The sequence below is a fragment of the Morus notabilis genome, unplaced genomic scaffold (genome assembly GCF_000414095.1).
Source record: "Morus notabilis unplaced genomic scaffold, ASM41409v2 Scaffold329, whole genome shotgun sequence".
Classification (NCBI taxonomy): domain Eukaryota; kingdom Viridiplantae; phylum Streptophyta; class Magnoliopsida; order Rosales; family Moraceae; genus Morus; species Morus notabilis.
This window is the reverse complement of record NW_010358084.1, coordinates 547,740-566,339: the sequence shown is the minus strand read 5'-3', so window position 1 is coordinate 566,339 and position 18,600 is coordinate 547,740. Positions and strand designations below refer to the sequence as shown.

Here is an 18,600-nt window from a genome sequence, read left to right as displayed (position 1 = left end):
ATATATATATATATATCTGGATCTGAACATTTTAGAATGGTGTAAAGAAATTATATGGCGTAGCTTTACAACTGAAGCTTGTAGCTTTGTAATACTGTCTGTAGTCTGTACAGATAGCTAATTTCAATGAACTACTTTCGGGGAACTTATAATCGTAAGTACAGTCATTGGCAATATCTATACTATAGACATGGCTTGATCTTCTTGTTTTGGATCATTTTGTATTTATTTTTTGTCTAAATTCGCTTTCGAATAAGACTAGTTATTGTACAAGGTCATGAAATATGATTATGATCTATTGTCTTGTTTAAGGGCTTACAACATCCCCATCACCAGCAACCTCTTCTGACATTGCTCCCATACAAGGAACATTAGGTCCTGTCCAAAATGGGAAGTCATTTAGCAGCAACGCACCGAGCTCGGTGTCGCAACCAATTGGTAACTTTGTTAATCCTTGGGCTATGAAATGGTAATTATCCAAGATGAGATTATCTTATTGATATGTTGATATGATGATGCAGGGTCATTTTTACCTCCTGAAGTTGCATCGCCACCTCTTTCCTCCCCACCAGAACCTCAAACACAAGAGGGGCTAGTGCCATCATTGCCACCAAGCATTACAGAAGTTTTCCCACCATTTAATACAGCTCCTCCACCCGTAACCGATCAAGGGCATGTACCAGCAATTCCACCAGCCAATCCTCAAGGAAAGGAACCGGTTGCGGAAGCTCCTGTCTCCTTGCCAGTTGCTCCAGGTAGAGGGCCTGTTAGTAAGATTTCTTCCATTCTTTCTCTTAGTTCTCCACACCAAGTATTATAATTGTGATTGTGATCATTATTTTACAGCCCCTCCACCCATTACTGTTCATGTACCCGCCGTACCACCAGCTGCTTCTCAAGGAAAGGAACCAGTTATCGAGTCGCCTGTCTCATTGCCGGCTGCTCCAGGTACATGATCCGCCTTGGTTTTAAGGGTAGATACACCACGTGGATTTTCTTATTTCAAGTGAATTTTCAGCTGAACTTGGTAGTGAATGGCTTTTATGTTATACTATGATTTACAGTTCCAGTTGAAACGCCTTCAAGGAACATGCCACATGTTTCCCCAGCTGCACATCCTAGCACACCTGAAATTCCACCAGTAAGTTCTGACCAAAGAAATTCTACAGATAATAAGGGTCCCGTCTCCGAGCCAATTACCCCAGGTACATGATAAGTGTTTTTTAATTTGTATTAAATTTTTAATATTTTTATTTTTATGCCATACTAGAATCTTTATTATAATGAATTTGGGTTAACATCTTTCTATTACATACAGTATCTATTGCTTCACCACCGAGGAAATTGGGACTACATCCACCTGGTACACCTAATCTAATCTTTTTTCTTATACTTTAAAGTAATTGAAATGAACTTCTTTTCACTGTTGCTTTTGTTTTGCTTCTTTCTTTTTCCCCTTCAATTATGCAGTTACAATTGTTTCAGCACCAAGTCAAGCGCCGCAAAGTTCACCCATTATCCATCCAACTACACCTAGAGGATCTCCATTAATACCTGGTACTTTTTCCCTCCAGAAAAGAAGTGTTGTTTTAAGTTCATATCCCACTATCCAATTGAACTGGATCATCAAGTTAACTTTTTAGTTTGGTAGTCTTTTTTGGAACCTTTATTCTTCAAAGCAAATAGGCTCTTTTTGGAACTTACATGCTTCGAGAAGCCTTTTTCTTTCATGTATCTTTATTTCTTAATTTTTTGAGCTAAAATCTCGTGGCTGGAGGGCACTGAGAAATGTGAAGAATCTCCTATTGTTTTATACTGACACGTCTAACAATATGGATCAGCGCTTTGATGGTATTAAAAAAATAAAATAAAAAAATTGATGAAAACCCACATTGAACCTGTTCTGGTTCGTTCTTCAGCATTTTCTTTTCCAAATTAGAATTTAGTTTCAGTAAAATGGTCTCCAAACTCAGACGAACAACTCATTTTTGCATTAAAATTGAACACACAGTATCTCCACTTTGGTTTTAAAGGGCATTTTACTAAGTTGTCTAAAGACATTTTACCCCAACCATTATTTCATATGATTTTCTCTGTACAAGTTGCAGACCATGAAATCTCTCCTGTGTCATCTCCTCCCCCAATCAATGACCGGAAAAGGCGGGGAATACCTGTTTCTGCACCATCATATACAAAACCCCAGCCATCAGCACCTGTGGGCCAAATCCCAGTAAACGGTATACTGAAAATGAAATTTCAGAATGGTTATTGATCTGCAGATATGTTATCTGGATAATATAATTTCTGCATATGTTCTTTTTGTAGGTTCTTCTGCTGGTGCTCCTTCAGAACATGAACCTCCCAGACATTTTTATAATGCTCCTCCACCATTGTCATTTCCCAATTCTCATAATAAAAGACATAATCCTCCTGCATCCTCACCTTCAACCTCATTTTATAAGCATCATCACGCGAGAAACAAAATCACCAATCCTGCTCCTGCACCATCATATACAGTTTATCCTCCCCCTTCGAAACCGCAAGGTAGGTTTCCTACTTTTCCTGAATTGTTCTTCTCCGCCTCCTTAAAAAGTGAAGTAGTATTTTGTTTTATTGGGATTTTTTTCCTTTAAAATTCTATGTAGGTCCAACTGTCCCACCAGAACCACTTCAAACGCATAGACAAAGACATTACGCTTCTTCCCCCTCAAAACCAGGTACTTTCATGTTTGTTATTCTCCAGTTTTGTATTCTATGTGAGTTTCAGCAATGGCCTAAATTTGGGGTCCCCAATTGTCTCTCATTCTGGATGGCAGGTTCTTCAGTTTCACCATCTCATAGCCCTTTTTCTCGACCATTAAGTCATGTTTCACCGGCACCTACTCCATCTCATAAAGCTGCATCAAGCAACCCCAAAAGTAAGGGGAAAACAATATGCTGGCTTTATTTTCTTTTACCCCAATATTTTGTCCCATTATTGGAATTTCTCATTTAATTTGTCGTCATTAAACATCTTACAACAAGATTATATTTTCACTTTGTTTGACCTTTCTCTCCCCAGAAGCCTCTCCTCCATCAGAAAGCCCAAAGGTATCATTCCCGCCACCACTTCGGGCATTTCCTCCTCCACCTCCTAATGAAGGTATAAAAAAGTTTTACAGTTTATTACCTGTAAATTTCTCATCATACTAAGTTTTGACCGGTACTTTTCCTTCTTGCAGATTGTTCAGCAACCATTTGCACTGAGCCTTATACAAACACTCCTCCTGGATCACCTTGTGGCTGTGTTTTGCCCATCCAAGTCGGATTACGGCTTAGTGTCGCTTTATATACATTCTTCCCATTGGTGGCGGAGCTTGCCCAGGAAATTGCTGCTGGTGTTTTCATAAAACAAAGTCAGGTTCGCATCATTGGAGCTAATGCAGCTAACCAGCAACCAGATAAGACAGTAGTACTTGTTGATTTGGTACCTCTGGGGGAAAGGTTTGATAACACCACTGCTTTTTTAACTTATCAAAGATTCTGGAATAAGCAAGTTACCATCCAAGTGTCCTACTTTGGCGACTATGAAGTGCTATATGTGCGGTATCCAGGTGCAATTTTGACACTCTAATTTATTCTATTCCACCCTCAATCCCCCTGGGTTGTTGTAAATAATTATTGTTTTACACTAAATCTACACTTGTAGGTTTACCCCCATCTCCACCTTCTGCTGGTGGTATAATAGATGATGGGCCGTATCCTGGTACTGACAGTAATGCAAGGACAATAAAGCCCTTTGGGGTTGATGTGCCAAAAAAGCATCATAAAAAGGGGCTTAGTAATGGCATAATTGCTATTATTGCTCTGTCATCCTCTCTGGCAGTGATTTTGTGCTCTGCGGTAGCTTGGATTTTTCTTTTTAAACGTAGGGACAAAGTTTCTCAACAAGGTCCAACTCAAAAGGTTATGCAACCTTCCCTCTCCAAACCATCAGGTAATTCAACCCAGCAACTTAGTCAATCAAGTTTTCTGGTGCAGTCTAGGAAAGTCAAAGTCATGTTGTATTGAGGTTTTCTGGTGGATTTGTGTACACAATATTTTGGTTTGTCTGTTTCTTCAATGTGAAAATAAAGTATGGAAGCTAGTTACTCAATATGTGTTTGTTATAATCGAATTCTAATTTTAGGATTATGGATGGCATACTGACAATGGGGTTTATACAGAACTTTTTTCTGTATTGAGAATATTAAAAAGGAGTACATATATTTTGCAGGAGCTCCTGGGTCCCTGATAGGAAGTAGGAACAGTTTTGCTTCTTTATCATTTGGATCTAGCATTGCAACTTATACAGGATCTGCCAAGACTTTCAGCGCAAGCGACATAGAGCGAGCAACCGATCATTTCAGTGCTTCTAAAGTACTTGGGGAAGGAGGCTTTGGGCGTGTTTATAGCGGTGTTCTTGAAGATGGCACCAAAGTTGCTGTCAAAGTTTTGAAGAGAGACGATCAGCAGGGTGGTCGTGAATTCTTGGCTGAAGTTGAGATGCTTAGCCGCCTTCATCACCGGAATTTGGTCAAGTTGATTGCTATATGTATAGAGGAGCGCAGCCGCTGCTTGGTTTACGAGTTGATCCCAAATGGCAGTGTCGAATCTCATTTGCATGGTACTTTGTCTGCTTCTAAGTTAATAAAATCTTTGTTTTCTATTTCTTCTCTCTTTTTTTTTTTTTTTTTCATTTTTGGTCATTCTCATTCTTTTTGGGTATTTTGTTTGTGATAGGTGTGGACAAGGAAACTGCTCCACTAAATTGGGGTGCCCGAATGAAGATTGCGCTGGGTGCTGGTCGGGGACTGGCATATCTACATGAGGATTCTAGCCCCCGTGTCATACATAGAGATTTTAAGTCCAGCAATATCTTGTTGGAAGATGATTTTACACCAAAAGTCTCCGACTTTGGTTTGGCTCGGACAGCTTTGGATGAGGAAAACCAACATATATCGACACGTGTCATGGGAACATTTGGGTATGAAACTCTCTTATGGCATCCAATTTTTCTATCCTGATTTGGTTATGTTCTGCACATGTTTGACATATTTATATTCTCATCATTGATTTCCAGATATGTGGCTCCTGAATATGCAATGACTGGGCATCTTCTTGTAAAGAGTGATGTTTACAGTTATGGAGTTGTCCTTCTTGAACTTTTGACTGGAAGGAAACCAGTAGACATGTCACAGCCACCCGGTCAAGAAAATCTAGTTGCATGGGCCCGTCCGCTCCTCACTAGTAAAGAAGGTTTGGAAATGCTTATAGATCCTTCTCTGGGGTCTGATGTTCCATTTGATAACGTGGCCAAAGTAGCAGCCATTGCATCGATGTGCGTACAACCGGAGGTATCGAACCGCCCTTTCATGGGCGAGGTTGTTCAGGCCTTAAAGTTGGTGTGTAATGAGATTGAGGAAGCAAAAGAACTTGGTTCAAGAACCTCAAGTAGAGAGGATTTGTCAATCGATTTGGATGCCTCGGAACAGTTGCAAAGCCAACACTCAGTCCACAGCTATGAGTCTGAGCTCGATCTAGGGAGAGGAATGTCGGCTTCAGAGTTGTTCAGTACATCTGCGAGATTAGGCACCGAACAATCTGAATCGTTTAGGAGGCACTCTAGTTCTGGTCCCTTGGGAAGCAGGAGAAGCAAGCGTTTCTGGCAGAGAGTAAGGGGACTATCTGGAGGCAGCGTGAGTGAACATGGGTTCACATTCAGATTATGGTCGGGTTCCCATTGAAAGGCTCCAAGAGGTCCCGATAAAAGAATTGATTTCTTTTTAATTTTCCAGTTCTCGATGTTCCAAGTGCAAGTGTACATTTTGATCTTTCCATGCAGAAAAGAGTTGAAGAAGGCTTTCAGAGGCTTGAAACTGGAAGATAAGCAAAGTGGTGAATATGGGGTGTGAATTTTCTGCAGTCATGAGGTTCTTCAAGTTAAATACTTAAATGGGATGGATTTATAAACCAATTTGGATCAACATTAATAAATTTCAAATGATCAACAGGGGCTAGTCTCGGCCGTCTACTTCGTACGATGATCAAAATCGTCGGATTTGTGTAGTGAATAAGTTCGGACTGAGGCTGCTATAAAACGTTTGTATGTAAAAATCCAATGAATGAATGACTGTAGAGAGAGAGTTTGCTCTTGTTACAGAAATTGTACAGAAGATTTTGTTGCCCCCACCTTTAAAGTAAAAATCATAGTAATAATGTTGCTTTCATATGATAAGATTTGACTATTTGCATTGCTATCACATGAAAGAAACTATGTACAGTCCGTATTGCTTTTCAATTCCTTCCTCGAGAATTATATGGGCAACTTTTTTCCTTGTGATTGTGAGCCTACACTATAATTCAGTCCTTTAAAATACATCAAATAAAAATGGAACTTTGCAAGAAAAAGGAAAAAAAAACCAAAATAAATAAAATTAAATAAAAGAGAAAGAGATAGAATATGATTCAATTCACAAAAGAATCTACGTCCATCGTCGAATTGCGTCGTTTTTTCCTACATTCAGTCATCGATCTGTCATTTTTTTTGTTTTTTGGGCACTGTCGTTGTCAAAACCATTGTCGTTTCGCGCACTTGCCGTTGTCGTTTTCCATTTGTGGTATTTTCATTCTGCTGTCGTTTTTGTTGTCAGTACGGTCGTTTTTCTGAATTATTGTCGTTTTTGAGAGTTGTTGTCGTTTACACACATGAATTGCATTCCTGATTCCTCTAGTTCAGGCATACGCCGTTGACAACTTGACATTTCCTTTTGACCGTTGGATCCACTCTCTCAATTTTTCTACTCATCCAACGGCTGAAATTATCCGTCATACATTCAATAGAAATCACCATAAAAAATCATAGATGACCAAGAAACTTTCGAGTCAAATTCACTCGATCTCAACGATCAAAACCCAAACCCCCAAAAAAAAAAAAAAAAACTCTTCTTCTCCACTTCGTCGCCGGCTGTAATGGTATGCAATCGGAAATTTTCCTTAGGATTTCTCTGCAAAAATATTTTCCTTGTTTCTCAAATTTTCTCTTTTTTTTTTTTTTTTTGGTGAAGGCTCCGAAACCAATTACGAGTCCAGTGCCGGAAGCATGGTACCCAACTCTTTCGGTCGTCATGCTCGCGATCGGCCTCGTCGTCACCGCCTCTTTCTTCATGTAAGCCAGATCTTTCGGATCACTCAAATATTGATTTCTAAAAGAGATTCAATTGCGATTCACGAATCCACGATATTAGGATTCTCGTTTTGCTTTGTAGATCTAATCGATGAAACAGAATTGGGGTTTTATTTTTTTTCTATCTGGATTCATTTTGGATAGATTGATTTAAGCAATTTGTGTGTCTCTGTGTGTCTATATTGTTTTTAGATACAAATGGATTTGGGATTTACGTATGTTAGGAAAAATGTGGCTTCTTTCGCAATTTTTGTATTGTACTTACTACTTTGTGGAAAGTGGAATCAGAGAGAGAATTATAGGTTATGCTCTAACAGAAATGTCCATTTATTTCAGAAAGCAGGTATTAGATTTTTGAGCGAGGAGTAATAGTGTGAAAGTATTGTCTAATTACCAGTTGAAGATTGAAGAAGGAATATCTTTCCATTTTGGTTTATGGAGAGTCAGTTGGGGCGCAAAGTCCTGGGTTTTGATGGTGTTCATTCATATATAAAACTGTTTTCGTTGTTTTTTTTAACTAATGTAGTTGGAGAGTTTCAGTTGATGGGGAGCCTTTGGAGGCTTTTTGATACTTTTGTGTTTTGGCATCACATTGTTTTTTGTATCAGGAGAATAAAGTTTTCATGGTTGCTCGAGTTCAGATTTGTATCTACTGTGGTGAAATTAAGGATGTGTTGCATGGAATTTTAGAATAAGATTCACATAATGTATGATTAAAAAAAAATCAGAAGAATTCAGTATTTTTATTAACATGAAGATGATTATTTCATCATACTCATTCATGCACAAGGAAGATTCCCACAATCAAGATAGTCTCGGTAGAATAGCCTTACTTGAAGGAAGATTGATCAAAATTTCTCATTATATTGTCTTCGGCCCCTCGCCGCATCATGCACATATGTAAACATGCTTTTCAGTTGGATTTGAAATGTGGGTTATTGTCTGGAAAATTTGGAATACTATGTATGGCTTTTCTGAAACAGAAGTACTGGGCAAAGAATTTAAGAACTTTGTATCACTTGTGCCGGACTCTGATGATTTTCCCAGTGCTGTTTTTGACATATACTATAGGTAAGTTGCAGCTGATGGTGGGCCTAACATTTGTGCATTTTGCTTGCAGCTATGAAGCAACATCGTCGACGCGAAACCGCAGTCTTACTAAGGAGCTGACAACGGGAGCGGTGGCATCTGTATTCTTGGTACGCCTGCAATTTATTTTTGAATAACAAATTATTCAACCTTAAGTGCTATGCAGGGTTTGCCTTATATCTCTTTTACTGGTATGCAGGGTTTCGGCTCCTTGTTCTTGCTACTGTCTTGTGGTGTTTATGTCTGAGTCGTAGATGCAGTAGTCGTGAAATTTTGTTGAGCCATGTGAGATTTTCATAGAGAATGATACTCTTGACTTTTGTTGTAGCTAAAAGTATTGTTCGGCTCTCTTCAATGGAACGATCTTCTCCATTATTCCATTAACAGCAATTGATTTGTTGTCATGTGGCAGATGGAGAGATTATGATCTGCACTGTTATTCTTAGCCTGAGCTTAATTTGAATACCACGGGATTTATGACTTGATAATGGTTCTATGCGTGTCTGTGCTAGCAAAATATTATATTAGAGACAGAACGAAGGATTGTTTTAAAGCCTATAACGTTAAAGAACCTTTGTTTGGTCAGAGCTTTACTATGGTGGTGTTCTTGAATCCATTTAATCATTCTTTTTAGTGGATATCCTGTATTTGGACGAGTTGGATGCTCCACATTTCTTGGAATAAAAAATTGGTAGTAGTTGGGTTCCTGGATTATAGACAGAAGTATGAAGTATAAACGAGCATATCTATTCTCCTTTCTTAGGCTAGTATAATCCTATTGAGCAACTCAATGATAGAGGAGATCATAGAATAAACAATCATATATCTATTCTTCTTTATCAGGCCAACCTGCTGGCAGTTGGCCGAATAGGTTTTGTTGGTTTGCAACTGTCGATGCGATAAAAGAGAGAACTTGAGGGAGTTGTTCGGCTCAACATTGCGGGCTTAGCCTGAAGATGAGAGGTTGGCAAGAGATTTTGTTGGGTGTGGGCTTTTTTATTAATTTTATTTGTTACAATGTGCGATCTAATCCACAACTTCTCACGAAAGCTCGATCTCACCCAATCCCGAACCCCAATCCCGAACTTGAGGGAGGTGTTCAGCTCAACATTGCGGGCTTAGCCTGAAGATGAGAGGTTGGCAATAGATTATGTTGGGTGTGAGCTTACAAAGCGGGATCGAATCCACAACTTCTCACCAAAGCTCGATCTCACCCAATCCTGAACTTGAGGGAGTTGTTCGGCTCAACATTGCGGGCTTAGCCTGAAGGTGAGAGGTTGGCAAGAGATTTTGTTGGGTGTGGGCTTAATTTTATTTGTTACAAAGCGGGATCGAATCCACAACTTCTCACCAAAGCTCGATCTCACCCAATCCCGAACCCACAACTTCTCACCGAAGCTCGATCTTACCCAAACCCTAGTGCCACTAGACTAGGGCTGACAATCTGGGTAGTGACACGGCGACACGACTCGAAACATGCACGAAGTTAGTAGGTTTGGGTTTACTATAAATGAATTTGGGTCATAATTAGGTTGACATGATTAACACGATTAATAAATAGGTTGGGTTAGGGTTGACCTCCTAACACGGAGTGACACGAATTGATACGATTAACTATATGTGTCATCTGCAATATAATGATATGTGATATAACATGAAAGTTTATATGACATATTAAATACAAATAATGTGAATTTTAATATTTGTAGGTAAAATTCATTTATTTTTCTTAAAGAAAAAGATAAATTGACCAATAAACATGTTAAACCTGTCATGGCTGTATTAAATAAGTCATTATTATATTAGTTATTTATTTAATATATTAATTTAAAAGGGTTATACGGGTTGACGCGATTAATAAATGGGTCGTGTTTAGGTTGACATTTTTGACATGTTTAATAAACATATCGTGTTTAGGTTGATGTTTTCTAACACGATTAATAAACGGGTCGACACGAACACGACCCACTAACACGAATTGTCACCCTTACACTAGACCAAGCAATTTTAAGCATATAAGTTATGGTTTCATTTTGTGTAGTTTTTTTAAAAATAAATAAATAAATAACTAATGCCTTTTGATTAGTAACAATATGCATATTAGTAAAATTAATAGGATAAATTTTATTTTTGCCTCCTGAACTTTTTTTTTTTGTCACTTTACCCCTAAACTTTAAAAGTTGATATGCACACCTCCTGAACTTTGAAACACTATTAACTTTGGCCCCTTCTGTTAATTTTATTAACATATTTGATGACGTGGTAATTATTGGAGTGGTAATTTAATAGATTATTTTAATAAATGCCTCATGAAGTATGTACCATATTTAAAAAATGTCATATGATCTATTAAAATATATCAAAATGCCCATAATATGTAGAAAATATAATAAAATAACGTGACATGCCATTAAAAATAAATTAAACATATTAAATTCAAATAAAATCAAGCAAAGTGATTAGATATTTAAAAATAATAGAAAATAATATAAAAAAACTTGAATTTAAAATTGAAAAATTAAATAAATCAATTTCTTTTCAAAAATCAAAACAAGAAAAGAAAAAATTTGCAAACTTAAATAAATATTGACAAAGAGGAAGTAGGTTTTTCAAAAAAAAAAATTCCTCTTTACTTTTGTTTTTTTATTTTTAACAAATATTTAATTTATTTAATTTTTGAATTTCTTTAAAGTAAAATTTTTATATTTTTTAATTATTTTTAATATTTAATCGCTTTTATTGATTTCATTCGAATTTAATATGTGTAATTAATTTTTAATGGCATCAATAAAATTATTATTATTATTTTTTTATAAATTAAGGGTCATTTGATATGTTGTCATAGATTATGGGGTATTTTTAAATAAGGTACATACTTCAGGAGGCATTTATGAAAATAATCCGACCACATCATCATATCCGTTAATAAACTTAACAGAATGGGCAAGTTTTGAAGTTCAGGGTGTGCACAGACTAAGTTTCAAAGTTCGGAAGGTAATGTGACAAAAAAACTAGAACCCAAACTGCCTACCATAAGGGTGGTTCGGTTTCAGTTATTGATTCCGGTAGTTTGTTGGTTCTGATGATCGTACCTACTCGATGGATAACAAACATTTATGTATCATCTTCTTGCTATAACATGTCTCATGTCTATTAATGATTTACTAAAAGAGGGTCAAACTGCATATCTGAAAAATATTGGGTGCGTTTGAAACTCGTTCTAAAATAATTTTTTTTGTATGAAAATAAAAATGAAAATGTTTTCAATCTCAGACAGAAATCATTTTTGAAAATGCGTTTGGTAATTTTATCAAGAGATTATTTTCAATATAAAAAAATTTATTAATGTCTCTCTCTTTCTACTCAAGAGAGGAGAAAACATAAACAAAAAAATGAAAAACGACTAAAAGTCGTTTCATTTCTCTCACATTTTACACTAAACTAAAAATTTCATTTTTATTTCTATTTTTTTACTTTAATTGTGTCAAACACCGTTTCTCTCCCGTTTTCCTTTTTCCTTTCTCAAAAAACGTAAAAAAACAAAAACAAAAACAACTATGGGTCCGTTCACCTCGCTAATTCAAGTTGAGATGTGATTTTATGTGAGAGCTTTTTACTGTAGCAAAAAAATTAGATGTGATTATTTCTGAAAACTTTTTACTGTAGCAAAACTCAAATTTTAAATTTGAATCGGTGAAGTGAACGGGAACTATAAACACAACTGTTAGGTCACCTAAGCTTCTTAAAATGATATTGAGGGTTGTTTATACTTGTGTTTGTACAAGGCCTTTCTCAAAGGCCCAAGACTATAGCTCCATTCCATGTCGTGAACATAGACCTAAGCTACGCTCGAAGAACATTCTATTCGGCCCCGCCCCAAAGTTGAAAGTCTTGCCTTTGCCTTCTCCTACTGATTAGCAACTCCTCCGATCACGTCGGATTCATCACCAACCAATTGGAGATTACTATCTTTACACATTATACTAGTTGAATTGAAAAGAAATGTTAGTACTAGTGTCACTTTTCTTATCATCTTTTTTGTCTATTTAATGTTTTATATGTAGATTATATTATATTATATTATATTTAAATAATATATATGAGAAAAAATGAGGAAAGTTTTGTGAATGTTTAGAATAAGTTTTGAAAATAATTTTCACGTATTTTGAAAAATAAAAATGATAATAAAAATGAAACGATATTTATTTAGTAAATATTTTAAAAATAAAAACAGTGAGAATAATTTTTGTAAATGAATTAAAAAATAGTTAAAAATTATTTTCACTTTTTTATTTTTATTTTTTAATATTTATTAATAATATTATAATATATTAATTAATAAACACGATTTTATTTTTTTATTATACTCAAAAAAATCTCAAATAATTTTTAAAATAATATCACTTTTATTTTTTATTAAAAATAAAATTATTTTTAAATTAATTCTAAACGCACATTTATTTTTTATTTTTTATTTTTTTCCTAATTCGCATTGCACACCAAAAGTTGACAAATGAAGACAACACGAGCAAAAAGTGGGACCAGCATTACAAAGCTCTCTCTCTCTCCTCGACACAACACTAATATATTCGGACACCGAGAGAGAGAGAGAGAGGGTGACTTTACTAAAAGCTACTCCTATTTGCTGTACAGTAGCGAGGGTCCAGTCCCGTCCAATACCGGCCAGAACCAAGAAGCTACAGAGATCGGCCATGGACGCCCAGTCGCAGCAAGCCCCGGCGAAGAAGAAGGAGACCCGGGGACGGAAGCCGAAGCCCAAGGACGAGAAGCAGGAGGAGCAACAGCCGCAACAAGGGAAGATAAAGAAGGCTCATCAACAGCCCTCCGTCGACGACAAGTACTCCCAGTGGAAGTCCGTCGTCCCCGTCCTTTACGACTGGCTTTCCAACCACAACCTCGTCTGGCCTTCCCTCTCTTGCCGGTACGACCAACCTCCTCTCTCTCTCTCTCTCTCTCTGGCTTTCTAGGGTTTCGCATGGCGGTGACATTGTCTCTTCGCAGTTTCTTTCTGGCTTTTTAGGGCTTTGTGTCGCGTGGTTTCGGAATTCTAGGGATTCGTAATTTGTTTGCTTGCTCAAGATTGGGACTTTTGTTAGGGTTTTAGAATTTTGTTACGAGATTTGTTGATGAGTTGATCTTGCTCTGCGTAGATGGGGGCCTCAGCTTGAACAAGCGACTTACAAGAATCGTCAGCGTCTTTACCTTTCTGAACAGGTGAATTTCCTCGTCGCCATTGAAAGTTCTTTGGATGAAATGTTTGAATTCATCGTTGTTCAGAGCTTCGTAGATGAAGAACTTAGTGTTTCTGATATATCAAACCGATTTCTTGTTTAGATTTTCTCTTATGTCGATTTGCAAATATGACTTCAATATGTTTGTAATAAAGTTGTCTTCTTTTTTTTCTTTTTCTTTTTTTTTACTTAAAAAAAGTTCTGTCCTTTTAGCCTTAAAGTTTTTTTTTGGTAATAATTACAAGGAACAATAACCAAAATGATTGATAATTATCTAATAACTAGTCGAAGATATTATAATATACATTTAAATTTCCCATAAAATATAGCATGTGTTTAAAGAAAAACCGGAATGGAAAATATTTTGGTCTTATAATTGATAATTTATTGATTCTAAAATTTGTCTTGGAAAGAAAATTAATATTTATATATTTTTGCTTCTTTCAGACTGACGGCAGTGTTCCAAATACTCTGGTAATTGCAAACTGTGAAGTTGTCAAACCTAGGGTTGCAGCAGCCGAGCACATATCACAGGTAACACATTATTGCGTCATTGATTTCGTGAATTTCTGTTGGCAGATTGTTGCTTTAAATTATTGGTGAGTGATAATTTGGTTTGTTTTTTCAGTTCAATGAAGAAGCACGCTCACCATTTGTAAAGAAGTACAAAACCATCATACATCCAGGAGAGGTATGAATTATGGACTATTGTAATGCACTTTTATACTTCTTTTCTCTTCTTCTTCTTTCTTTTTTTTTTTTTTGGCTGAATGCACTTTTATACATTTGGTTACTTTTGATGATGAAACGTGAATGGACTTTTTTTTAAAAAAAAAAATTGGCTTTTGTGTTGAATCGCTTGCTTTGATATTTGTTTTCATGCAGTAGAGAAACAGAAATATGATTGTCCTTTTGATGCAAAAAAAGTGGGGGAAGTAATGTTTTCATTTGATTTTTTCTCAACGTTTATGGAATTTGTCTTTTTTTCTTTTTCCTCAAGTGTTGTTCAATTTTTATTTTGTAGAGTGATTATTAAGATTTTAGTGACCATTTCTGACAGGTGAACAGAATTAGGGAACTTCCGCAGAATACTAAGATAGTAGCTACACATACGGACAGTCCTGATGTGAGACTTTTAACTTATCTTTTTTGTGCTTAATATTAAACTGATTTAATGTTTGTCGGTTGATTTCACTTTTTTTTTTAACAAAAATAAAAAATTTCAGGTTTTGATTTGGGATGTTGAGGCCCAACCTAACCGCCATGCTGTGTTTGGGGCTACAAACTCTCGTCCAGATTTGGTATGTCTGTTCCATACATTTTTCTTGTTCTGAATGTCTTTTTTAATCTCTGTTAGTTGTTTGTTTGTTCTTGTGCCAGATCACCTTATTTGCAATTTTCATGTACTACCAAATTAATGATAAAAGCATGATGTCAATGGTTGTGTATGTAATCTGAGCCAGATTTAGGAGAGTCCTTGGTCAAATTATGAGCAAGTGATTATCACTACAAATGTTCTTACATTTTGGACAAGTTGTGCACGTGAATGTTTTATTTTATTTTAAATAAAGGGTGTATAAGAATGGTTCGTTGGTCTTGATTTGAACATCCTTGCATTGTAACTTCAACTTTGCTTAGCTAGTTTTAACAATGTACACTCGGAGAATTTTTCTTGTGGAACTATATTGACAAGCATCCCCTGTGTTAATTATTCAATTTTTTTTAAAAGTCTTTTAAGATTCAATACCTGTTAATTTAAGTAGTCTTCTTCTTGCAGATTTTGACTGGACATCAAGATAATGCAGAGTTTGCTCTTGCAATGTGCCCAACGGAGCCCTATGTCCTATCTGGAGGTTGGCAGTCTCTGTTGTTTTTTTTCCCATTTAATTTTTATTATCAATAAAATTTGTGGCTGGTGTTTTTATATGATGATAGCATCAAGTTTTACTCGTCTAATTTAGAAAGTGTTCATTATTCGAGCAACTTTACATTACACGTCACGCGACAAAACTTTAGTTCATGCCTAAAAGCTTAAAATAAATTGACTTATTATTAAGTTATTCTCCCTTAAAAATAAAGATTGTTGTCGCAGGGAAAGACAAGTCTGTGGTGTTGTGGAGTATTCAGGATCATATATCAGCAACAGCCACCGACCCAGCTGCAACCAAGTCTTCAGGTGCAGGGTCAATCATTAAAAACACCAAATCCGGGGAAGGTAATGACAAAGCTGCTAATGGCCCTACTGTTGCTCCACGAGGAATTTACTATGGGCATGAAGATACAGTTGAAGACGTGACATTTTGTCCATCTAGGTAACTTGAAAGTGGATTTATAGATTTTGCTACATGGATTTTTATTTTTACATAAAGAATTTGTTGCTTCTTGTCCTCCTGTTTCATGTCTAGTAGTGTGCCTATTGTCTACTATCATTTTGATAGCTTTATGTAATGTGTATATTAACTTTTTGAAGTTGTGATGTGGCCTTTCGTTTCTGATGAGATTTTGCCCCCACTGAAGCTCGCAGGAGTTTTGTAGTGTTGGTGATGATTCTTGCCTTATATTATGGGATGCACGAGTTGGCTCTAGTCCTGTTATTAAGGTTTGGCCTCTTGATCATTTTCAGATTTATTTTTTATTGTTTAATGTGAAACCCACTCACCTAGTTACATAAGAAGGAATCAAGTGTCAGTGGGTGACTTCCAAACATATTATAAAATTGGCTCAACTCGAGTTTTCTGCATCTTTTATTTTAGAGTCTACTATTTGAGTACTGCTTCTTACGATATTGATGGTAGTAGTTATACTTGATTGTGGGAGCTAATCAATGCAGATTGAGGTGCAAGTGGATGCAGATAATTTTCATTGTATCAACCAAGTGTTTGGTTGTATTGCATTTTTCTATCTTGTAAAATTTGTGATACATGTTCTTGAGTTTGCTTCTCTTTTTTTTAATTTCAGGTTGAAAAGGCGCACGATGCTGATCTTCACTGTGTTGATTGGAGTCCCCATGATGATAATCATATTCTAACAGGGTATTTTTTGACATGGTTTCTCTTTCTGCTGGTTTTTTGACTTGATTGATTCTGGGCTTTGCTTCTTAATATTTTTCCGTAATAGGAGTGTTGGTTATATTATGTCTCCAGGTCGGCAGATAATTCTGTTCGAATATTTGATCGGCGGAATCTGACTTCCGATGGAGTTGGGGCACCTATTCATAAATTTGAAGGCCACAAAGCTGCTGTTCTTTGTGTTCAGGTAGTAATTTTGCAGCTTTTTTTTATTCTCTCATTTCCTATACTTGCAGGAAAGGGTGGGTATTTAATATACTGATAACTTTGTGTTCCAGTGGTCTCCGGATAGATCATCCGTTTTTGGAAGTTCTGCGGAAGATGGTCTCTTGAACATTTGGGATTATGAGAAGGTAGCATACTGATTTCATCTGTCCATGACTTGTGTAATAGATTTGTTAGCTGTAAATGACTTTTTATAAATGCAATTATTATAGGTTGGGAAGAAGGCTGAGCGAGCAAATCCAAGTTCTCCTCCGGGCTTGTTTTTTCAGCATGCTGGGCACAGGTTTCTAATTTTCCAGAGACCCCACTAATGAATTAAGAAATATCTTTTAATGCCTTTTCTAGTTATTTATCTTCTAGATGCAGAATTTGTTTTAGCCATGTAATTATTTATGTACCTTGAAGTGGGCTTCTTTTTTTTTTTTTCGGTCTAAAATCATCATTTATCAAATCCTAATATTCTCCTTGTACGGTTGTACCTTCATCTACTACCAGAATGAGGTCACTCCTTGTTGCTCTACTATTGGTTTTTGTGCCATATTACGGGACTTAATGTTGCTATGATTTTGTAATCATGTCTTAATGTATTTTTAATTTATCACCTTGGTGAATTTTTATTTTAACCTTTGCTCTTAGTCAACTTTTTATCTTCACCGTGTCATTCATTTCATGCAGAGACAAAATTGTTGATTTTCATTGGAATGCATCTGATCCTTGGACTATTGTTAGTGTGTCTGATGACTGTGATACTACTGGTGGAGGAGGGACATTGCAGGTACCGGAATGCTTTTATCTCGTAACTTTTGCCTACTTTTAAGGCTTTTGTTTTTTTGACTGTTTTAAGCGTGAAACAATACTTGCAAGAATTAAATTCCACACGAGCATGATGGAGAATAAAAATGATATGATTAACAAATAATCTCGTTTTGAAAGAGACAAAACGCAATCTTTGCTTCCTGGTCCCACAAAGCTTAGCCATGTATCGTCCGTCGATAACAAAATGCCTTGATTTGGCCGTGCAGATATGGCGGATGAGCGATTTAATCTACAGGCCAGAGGAGGAAGTTTTGGCGGAGCTTGAGAAGTTCAAGTCGCATGTCGTGGCATGCACTTCCAAGGCTTGAAAGAGCAGAAATTATTAGATTGCTGAAAGCGTAGCTATATCAATGTGTGTCTGTACGCATCTAGGTATTACGTTTTAGATAGGTAGGGATGCTTGTTTAGTTGCAATGTTATAGATTTTATTGTTAGCTTTTCAAATTGCGGGAGATGAATTTTTCCACCTTCCAAAGAGTGTTTTTTATTCCGAAACCTTTTTGCCGTATTAAATCCTTGTTTTATATCTGGGACGACTAGTTTGGTTCTTGCTAGAGCCCGACAGTTTGGTATCTTGGAATTTAATCTTTGAGCGTTTGTATGGGTAGAACTACTTACCATTTTCTTTTGAGGATGTCGTTTCAATAAGGAACGCCGCTTTTAAAGAAATGGTATTCAGTAATCATTTCCGTGGAAAGATTCGAGCCTAATTCATATGCGAAGCCCATTCGCGGGTTCGCGGGTTTGAATTATATTTCAAACATTTTTGTGATAATATTTTTGCTGATAAAATTTTAAATTTTTATTCAAACTTTGTGGTTTAAATTTATGAACCAAACGGGCGTGTACATAACGATATTTCATACGTGCTGATATCTTTCAATGTGTTCTTCCACACATCTCTGCGGTGCCCTTGCCGCCGCGGTAGACTAGCCACCTGATTGCC

General features: G+C 36.4%; 3 protein-coding genes across 4 annotated transcripts in view; all 3 read left to right on the top strand.

Annotated features, from left to right (window-relative positions):
* LOC21409902 (receptor-like serine/threonine-protein kinase ALE2) overlaps positions 1-6,286 on the top strand; it is a 7,065-nt gene extending 779 nt beyond the window's left edge. Inside the window, exons 2-17 of one of the 2 annotated variants that reach the window (XM_024161366.1) lie at positions 313-438; positions 522-755; positions 847-948; positions 1,065-1,205; positions 1,319-1,363; positions 1,471-1,557; positions 2,109-2,237; positions 2,326-2,544; positions 2,646-2,717; positions 2,817-2,918; positions 3,065-3,142; positions 3,222-3,593; positions 3,689-3,976; positions 4,256-4,645; positions 4,762-5,005; positions 5,102-6,286. In XM_024161366.1, coding sequence (XP_024017134.1) covers positions 313-438; positions 522-755; positions 847-948; positions 1,065-1,205; positions 1,319-1,363; positions 1,471-1,557; positions 2,109-2,237; positions 2,326-2,544; positions 2,646-2,717; positions 2,817-2,918; positions 3,065-3,142; positions 3,222-3,593; positions 3,689-3,976; positions 4,256-4,645; positions 4,762-5,005; positions 5,102-5,765 — 3,293 coding nt within the window. In that variant the 3' untranslated portion in view covers positions 5,766-6,286. Of the gene's footprint in view, positions 1-312; positions 439-521; positions 756-846; positions 949-1,064; positions 1,206-1,318; positions 1,364-1,470; positions 1,558-2,108; positions 2,238-2,325; positions 2,545-2,645; positions 2,718-2,816; positions 2,919-3,061; positions 3,143-3,221; positions 3,594-3,688; positions 3,977-4,255; positions 4,646-4,761; positions 5,006-5,101 lie in introns of both variants that reach the window. The other variant, XM_024161365.1, reaches the window with a different exon arrangement.
* A 609-nt stretch (positions 6,287-6,895) lies between these two features.
* Positions 6,896-8,851, top strand: LOC21409901 (transmembrane protein 258). Its single transcript, XM_024161451.1, has 4 exons — positions 6,896-6,993; positions 7,086-7,186; positions 8,325-8,403; positions 8,493-8,851. The coding sequence occupies exons 1-4, from the start codon at positions 6,991-6,993 to the stop codon at positions 8,538-8,540; spliced, it is 231 nt and encodes a 76-aa protein (XP_024017219.1). The 5' UTR covers positions 6,896-6,990; the 3' UTR covers positions 8,541-8,851.
* Positions 8,852-12,877: 4,026 nt separating this feature from the next.
* On the top strand, positions 12,878-18,261 carry LOC21409900 (WD-40 repeat-containing protein MSI4). The gene is made up of 15 exons (XM_024161370.1): positions 12,878-13,235; positions 13,465-13,528; positions 13,993-14,079; positions 14,174-14,236; positions 14,606-14,671; positions 14,772-14,846; positions 15,323-15,398; positions 15,638-15,857; positions 16,063-16,144; positions 16,504-16,577; positions 16,689-16,800; positions 16,892-16,966; positions 17,051-17,121; positions 17,514-17,613; positions 17,861-18,261. The coding sequence occupies exons 1-15, from the start codon at positions 13,006-13,008 to the stop codon at positions 17,960-17,962; spliced, it is 1,497 nt and encodes a 498-aa protein (XP_024017138.1). The 5' UTR covers positions 12,878-13,005; the 3' UTR covers positions 17,963-18,261.
* Positions 18,262-18,600: the final 339 nt, after the last annotated feature.

Coding starts and splice junctions, on each gene's coding strand:
- LOC21409901 (XM_024161451.1), top strand. Junction 7,187..8,324: donor GTCACCGCCTCTTTCTTCAT/GTAAGCCAGATC, acceptor TTTTGCTTGCAG/CTATGAAGCAACATCGTCGA. Junction 8,404..8,492: donor CGGTGGCATCTGTATTCTTG/GTACGCCTGCAA, acceptor ACTGGTATGCAG/GGTTTCGGCTCCTTGTTCTT.
- LOC21409900 (XM_024161370.1), top strand. CDS start 13,006: ATGGACGCCCAGTCGCAGCAAGCCCCGGCGAAGAAGAAGGAGACCCGG. Junction 15,858..16,062: donor GTGACATTTTGTCCATCTAG/GTAACTTGAAAG, acceptor CCCCCACTGAAG/CTCGCAGGAGTTTTGTAGTG. Junction 16,801..16,891: donor CTGCTGTTCTTTGTGTTCAG/GTAGTAATTTTG, acceptor TTTGTGTTCCAG/TGGTCTCCGGATAGATCATC.